Source organism: Hipposideros armiger, unplaced genomic scaffold (assembly GCF_001890085.2).
Source record: "Hipposideros armiger isolate ML-2016 unplaced genomic scaffold, ASM189008v1 scaffold_380, whole genome shotgun sequence".
NCBI classification, from domain to species: Eukaryota; Metazoa; Chordata; class Mammalia; order Chiroptera; family Hipposideridae; genus Hipposideros; species Hipposideros armiger.
The window spans coordinates 317435-325241 of NW_017731730.1; the positions used below are offsets into that span (position 1 = coordinate 317435).

The window sequence follows — 7807 nt, forward strand, 5'->3', positions numbered from 1 at the left end:
ATTTCTTCACTGCTACGTTACCCTCTGAAATGAACCAGTAATCGGTGGAAATACTTTGAGACCATGTATTCTTTTTCTCTTCAAACTTTCACCTGCTGGTTTTTGCACCCATTAATGCTTCTTGCCTGAATCATTTATTACTCCAATAGTTGACAAATGATGATTTTTCTAATTCTTATTCCTTCTACATTTATTAGTTGATATTTTCCTGAGGAAGAGCTTTTCCTTCTTATTTATTATCAATGTGAACTCATGGATTCTTCTTTTATTCAGTGAATTTTAGTCAATTTACTGTGTATTCGTTTTGCTGCTCCAGTTTTCCCATATGTGGCCAGTGGAAGCCCCTTTATGCTGTCTCCTGTGTCCTTTGATATATCCTCATCATTGATTTAGCTCTTCCTACTTTCTGGCGTAACCGTGATTTTCCAGGCTTATCTTGGCCGAACTTGAGGGTCAGCCATTTCTCTTGGAGCCTTGGTTCCTTTTAATGGGGATTGGAATTTAGAAACCAAGATCTGGATGACAAGTTGATTCTTGAGTGCTCGGTCTGCTGTTTGGCTTGTCATGTGTGTTCACCACATTTATTTTTAGCCTTTTATAGTGAGTGGAGAGAGCCCCAAAGAGCAAAGTATGTGAAGTCTATTGCCTTTAGTGGCTTACTGTTGGGAAGGCCTTTTTCTCCATCTGCAATGTTCTTATGTTTTGTTGAGAATGAGATTTCTAGACTGTGGTCATAAAGAAAGCAGATAACTGTGTGTGTTATGTATGTGTATGTAAAGTTGAATGTTAATAGGAGTCTGTATCCATGGAGAGGCATATAGTTTTTTGTCCTTTCTTGGAATCATATTGAAGTGACATCTTTCATATATTTATATTTTTCACTAGCAATTTCTCTGTAATAATACAGCTTTTGTAAGATTTGGCATTTTTCAGATCGAACTTGACTTCAGGTGGCATTTTAAAACTTAAAAATCTTTAGCATATCTATTAGCATATATCTCTATGTAAAGCAAAATGTAATCCTTTAGTTAAATGAAATTGGAAAAATTGTATCAACTTGTCATTTTAAGAATTTAGCTGGGCCCAACATTTTATATTTATGCATGTACATACATACACATAGAAACTTGGGAGAATTTGGTTAAGGAAAACAGACATAGGAGGTAAAGCTAGGCAAGGGGAAAAGACAGGAAAAGGTAGGATATTTGCTGAGAAACAAATTCCTGGCATGTGGTTTAGGGTGTTTATATAGAGAACGAGAAAACTAAAAGGAAAGGTGGTTGGGGCCAGGTGGCTGAAACCTTGAACGCCCAGATAAAAAAAATTCAGGCTGTTCTCTAGCAATTGATAATGAAACAATTGTGGATAAAAGCAGGTCCTTTAGTGATGCTGAGGAAGGGGCCCCAGTGTTCCCCAGCCCTAGAGGCTGGTCTGTTCCTCTCAAGGAATAAATATTTGAATTGTGGATTCCTGTTTCCAAGGGAATGTCTTACAATTACGTATGGCAATTCAGAATACCTGGGGAGGACTTTGTTTTCTCAGATCCTTCCATTTAATATTTACTGCTTATTTGCAACTGTACTCTGAACATTATTTTAGGAGAATGTGGCTAATAAAAATGAGGGTGTTCAGTTAGTTTTCTGTCTAGGCCATGAAGCATACGTGTGTATACTTTGGAGGAAGTGGAGCAAATGAACTGGCATTTATTGAGGGCCATATGTACCACACAGTATGTAAGCAGCTTTAGACATGCTCTCTCGTTCACTCCGCGTGAACAGCCCTTACATAAATGTGTGGTGGTTATCTTCTTTTATAGGCAAGGAAATTCAGGTTTTGAGGGGTCAAGTACAAGTCACATAGCTAGTAATCGTCAAGGGGAGATGCGTACATGGGTTTGTCTACTTATATGAGAATTGCCAGTTATTCATAGCATTGTTCTTTGAAGCTCTCTAACGTCTCCCGCAAAGGGATTTCTATGCTTTTCATACACAGAAGCTTAAGGCCAAGAGGTAAAAGATGATGTGATGGAGATCGGTTACAAGTGATATTTGCTAGCACGCAAAAGTAAGAACAGAAAATGGGCCAAGAGGAGGATTCCTGCTAGCCAGGCAGAAGTGTCTGGTAGAATGTGTAGGAAAGGATCACAGCATCATAGGACTTGAGTGAATGTGAGCCTAAGGGAAGAGTAGCAGCAGTGATGTTATCAGAAGTGAGTCATCTGACAGCTCTAATCAGAATCACCCCCTTTATTATAGCTGAGGTCATCCACGTGCTTTCCCTGATGTGCGCGTTTCAAGAAGAGGTTGATTCCAGACATGTGAAACATACCTGAAGATTCTGGCCTGAACAGTATAACTGACCTGACAAGAAAGTGAGCTGCAGATTTTACAAGTCAGTGGTGGTGGTGGTGGTGGTGGTGGTGGTAATAATATTAGCAGTGCTTAATAGCCTTTTCCCTCTGCAGTGTGACTTTCCCAACTTCTACCAACTCCTAGTCGGGGAGGAAATTGAAAACATGCCTCCAGGGACCTTGAGGCATCACTTGAAATGGTCAGGCAGTCATTTTTTTGAAATCTCCTTTTTTCTATAGATAAATGTTTTCATTTCCATACCTATTTGTTTTGGTTGAAAAATAAATAATTTTACTGGTTACATATCACCTATCCCCACCCTAAATCGGGGAAGGTGGTGCTTGCTTTCCTGTGACTTGGCAGCCTCCCACCCCCTTGCCCAGAGCAGGCAGCCCAGGGTGAGAGACAGTCTCCGGGGGTTTGTGCTGCTACACACGCACCTGCAGAGGCGTTACAGGTAACACAGGGGCTGGCCAGCCGCATCCCTGTTAACTTCTCCACACCTGTGACTCCCGCACTTTTCTTGTTCCCCTCAGGTATGGATTCCCTGATTATCACAGTATCATGGTTTCTTTCTTTCACTTGATTGGCAGGGCTTTTTAAGGGCTTGGTCTCTTGATGAGTCCAACAGTTTTATTTTGGGAATTTCTTTTTTTGTCTTGCCAGGGGAATGCAACCAAATATTGTCTCTATCTGATTCTAGCAGGTACATAACATTTTCCTCATGATGCCACCTGGTACTTCACTTGAGGCACAGTTGACATGAAAACGACAGACTTGGCTGTTTGTTGCTAGTCTCTTCTGTCACCGAGTCAGCATGAAGGTCCGACTCTGTGTGTGGAGTTGTGGGTTGGGGTCAGGTGGGGGAGGCAGCAGATTGTCATTTCTGTCTCTTGCATGCAAGGAAGGACGCTCAGGCCAGCATATATGAAAACTAACTTCAGGTTATGAGTTGGTGTGCGAGCTCTATGACTGATATTACACATATGTATATATTGCATTTTTTAGTCACTCCCAGTTGATTTCCAGTTTTTGTTACAATCTTGACATGAGTTCAGTGCTTTTGGTATTTTAACAAGCAGCAAGGATGTCCTTTGTAAAGTATTTTTATATCTAAATCTTCCATGAAAAGGATTGTAGCTGATTTACTGATACTAAAGACTCATTCAGGTTAAGCCCTTGAGTCCTTTGCTTAGGGCATCAGCCTGCTTTCTCCTCCTGAAACCCTGGCGTCTACCTTTAACTGGTCTTATCTTGCTTGATCCCATCTTCCTCCACTGTCCCCTGCAGAACCATCTTTTGTACCAAATGCAATTGCACCCCTATCTTTTGAATGACATCCACTACAAAAATAAATTGTTATGTAAGTCTTACAGATTTAAAAATCTTTTTTTTTTTAACTAACACATCTTTGTCTTCAGAACTATCCTGTGAGATAGGCAGCATTGGGGATTGTCGTTACCTATTTTATGAATCAGTAAAGAAGATACCTGTGGGCGGGACTTAGAGCTTAGTGGCAAAGCCAGGACTTGACTAGGTCTCTGGAATTTGAGTTCACTGACCATTCTGCTTCTAGTAGTTTCTAGAAACATGTTCTGAAAGTCTTCCAGTTCTCCTAAAAGTGGGAAAAATGTATCATGTAGGTTGAGTTGTCGACAAAGAAGATGATAGCTCTAAAAAAGTTTAGGATCTTTTTTTTTTTTTAAGTCTTAGATTCAAGGAAGAAACAATGGGCTTTCTGAATTTCCAAACAGGACTGGTCCCTGTGTTAGGTTACAGATGTATACTTCCTGAGAACAAAGCAGACTGAAGCAGAAAGCATAGCAAGTGGCTACATTTTCATTTTTCTCTGTATTCCTGGGGATAGTATTTTATTTTTCTTTGTTGAAATATTGTAAGAAGGTCTTGCGTGGAAGAATCACACCTTGTGGTTCTCAGTAGGAATCTCTGTGTCCATGAAGTTTCTCAAAGTGATAGAGGTCCTCTAGCGATGGTGAGAATTTTTGAAAACCTAGTACAAATGGTACATTTCCTTGAGGTAAAGCCCTGAACCTTAAAATGTCAAACTTCTTTACTTATGGCTGGAATTTAAAGAACTTGACTAGAAGCCCTGGTTGGCAGCAAATGGACATGACCGATGAATTGTTTTTGAAAATTGCCATTTGTAGATGAAGAGTCCATGAGGAGAGAAAATAATCAAAAGAATGGCCCCTAAGGCTCCTTGTAGTTGGAGTCTGAGACCTGTGCTGCAGTGTTGGAGAATATCCAGCAGATGGCACCAAGGATCTGCTTAACTGTGGCTCCCCTGCCAGCGCCTGGAACAATGAAGCTCATTTATTAAACTTCTCCCTGCTGGTAAACTATGGCTCAGCTGCAGTGGTACCCTTACCTCTGGTCCCTGACTTCCCCTGCACCCATCCCCTTAACGTTGTTGCTTGTGCTGTGTATTAGCATCTCACCACATTCCACCTGCCATGAAAGCTGGGCGTTGACTTCTCTAGATGGGAAGCTTCTTGAGAGCAGGTACCAGCTGTATTTGACGCTTACTCCTTTCCGTGTTTCCAGCAGTGCCAGGCACAGGACCTCTGAGTTGCCTTGTTGAATTAACATCCGTTGGTGATCAATGGGCTAATTGTAGACCTCCATGGAGTTCACCTTCAGTATATATTTTTTTGTCTTGAAGAATATGTTTGTTTTCCCAGCTACATAAATGACTTGTTGGAGGGGTGTGGGGATTTTGTGTCTGTAGACTGTGTAGTTTCATAAGCTTTAAACAGCACCCTGACCAACCACTTTGGCTAACTTCAGAGACAGTGCGTTACTGAAGTTCCTGTGGATGGGTCTTCCCTGCAGCTCTGCAGTTGGTTGGTTTTGGCAGTGGGACCTCCATGTGTGCCAGACAGCAGATGGCCACGGACTCGTTAGGCTGTGTGCCATGTAGGTAGGAGCTTGGGAATAGCAGAAAAGAACCCTTCGTAGCTCTCTCCTCTGCCTTATCTGGGCTCCCGGCAGGGCCTCCTGCGGCAAGCAGGCTTGCTCAGGAAGGCTGCCTTCTCCTGGAAGGGCCTGGGAGGAGCAGTAGCACCATGAGCATAGTGTGGTTGTATTGTCTCATTTTACCAAAGACCATTAAGGAAATGGTGTTCAGTTTTTTCAGAAAACATAATGGCTTTTAAGCCAATTGGAAGGAATTTTGAAAAGGTTTCATAACAATGTTAGTTCATTATTACAGCCAACCTACACAGGCAACCAACTTGTTTTCAACCATGACTCTGGTTCTGGCTTCTTCCTTGTGTGGATTCCTTTCCAAAGTAATTTGATGACACATTCAGAAGTTCTGCGTCTGATAGCAGGCCCAAGAGTGTGCAAAACTCTGAGCAAACAGCATTTACATTTACTTAATTTAATTAAAAAAATGAGCCACAGTCTGGGCAATACTGGAGATAGGAATACCGATCGGGTATGTCTGGCTGCTTCTCTAAAGGCTGTTTGCTTAGCTCCTTAGTGAATTTGATAAACAAAGGCTATATTTTTATTTCTAGAGCTGGGAGTTCCCAAGCTGGCAGTTTTGACCTTTAAATGTTTAGAGCAACAGAAGTTCTGATTATGAGACAAAGCAAAAATGACAGCTTTTCTTGTCCATTAAAAAACCCAGGTCTCACTCATGGCATTCCTTTGTCCTACAAACAAAGCAGAGAATGTGACCCCTGCTCTTTGGGGTGGCATTATTTTAAAGAATGTGATCAGAATCTACCTGTTAAATGCTCATCTTCTTTGTGAATTTGTATTTTGGTTTATTATTACCTTTGGCAGTTGAATTTAAGTTCATTGGGATGGGGTGGAGTTATCTTACAATTGCATTTTCAGAAATGCATCTAAAGTTTTGTCACCAAAAATTTGGGAGGTGCTAGCATAGATAAGCGTGACTAATACGGCTGCTTTGTTTTTCAGGTGATTGGTGAGGACAATGTGGCGGTCCCCTCGCACCTGTATAAGGTGATCCTGGCTCGCAGAAGCCCAGCGTCCCCTGAACCGCTGGCACTAGGGGCCTTCGTGGTTCCCAATGAAGCCATTGGCTTCCAACCCCAATTACGTGAATTCCAAGTGAGCCTTCAGGACCTAGAGAAATTGTCAGGACTGGTGTTTTTTCCTCATTTGGACAGAACTAGTGATATCAGGAATATCTGTTCTGTGGACACCTGTAAGCTCCTGGATTTCAAGGAGTTCACTCTGTACCTGAGCACGAGAAAGATTGAGGGAGCCCGCTCGGTACTCCAAGTGGAAAAGGTCATGGAGAACTTGAGGAACGCAGGGATCGAACCCGACGGCTATTTCATGAGTCGCTATGAGAAGAAACTGGAAGAACTCAAAGCTAAGGAGCAGTTAAGAAGCCTGGAGAGGAAGCCATCCTAGGCTTAATCTCAGACGTGTGATTATCGTCTGTGATGAAGCAGGCAGGTCCTGCTCAGGCGAATGTGGCTTTGCTTTAAGAAATCATGGAATACTAAATTGAACACTGAATTTCTCCCCCAAAGATGAAAAAGCTAACATTGTTTTTGTTAGTATTTTATTTGACGTGGGGACTAATGATTAAGAAAACTTGACCTGCAGGTCAAGGGCTGATCTTGTGTCAGGCTAACGGGAGGACTGTGTCCACAAGACCCTCAGAACGTATTGTATGTGAGGGCATACTGTATTTTCATGTCTGCACATCGTACATCTAATGTGTCTGCTTAGTGTTCCTGGACCCCAGCATTGTACATTTTCTTCCCCTAGGACCTGAGTTGGTCTTAGAGATGGCTTTTCGATGCCCTCTATGCATGACCCTGTCCTGTCCACGTGTATTGTCTGTTTCTTGTCCCTCCTCTCATGGAGCTGCTGTTCCTGTCGTACGGAAGCTCACTTAGTGCGCTCTGTATACTAAGCTCAGTGCTTCACATGTGACATCTTACAGTGACCCTCTGAGAAATGCCACCATCCTCCTTTTAGTCATGAGGAAAGTGAGCTTAGAAATCAATCTTAAGTGTTTTAGCTCAGGTTTGCCTGCCTGAAGAAGTGACCCACCAGGAATGAGGCATATAGGACTAAGAAAGCATGAGGTACATTCAAACCTTCCGCTACTCAGAGGCTTTTGACTAAGAAATACACACCTACATGGATACCTGTGCTCCTGGGGTCTGCTTCGTAAGAAGGGTCTGGTTTCGTGTCTGTCATCAAGCCAAAGGGACTTGAATGTCCTGTGATTTGAACTCTCCTTAGCTCTTGGGAAGAAACAATCACGGGCATTTGGAGGTTGGAGGACGGTGCTGTGTGGGCTTTATCAGATCCCTTACTTGCCTTCAGAAATGCAATTCTTTTAGTGACCAGATGGTGCCAAATTGATGTGTTTCTTGCTTTCCAGGAGAGCTTTTTACTCCAAAGATGAAGGGACCTAAGAAGGTGTGTGCCCATTGATT

General features: G+C 42.4%; 1 protein-coding gene across 1 annotated transcript in view; it reads left to right on the forward strand.

Moving 5' to 3' along the window:
- EXOG (exo/endonuclease G) overlaps positions 1 to 7510 on the forward strand; it is a 28700-nt gene extending 21190 nt beyond the window's left edge. The window contains exon 5 of the mRNA XM_019662724.1: positions 6303 to 7510. Within this exon, the coding sequence (XP_019518269.1) occupies positions 6303 to 6764 (462 nt within the window). The 3' untranslated portion in view covers positions 6765 to 7510. The remainder of the gene's footprint in view (positions 1 to 6302) is intronic.
- Positions 7511 to 7807: the final 297 nt, after the last annotated feature.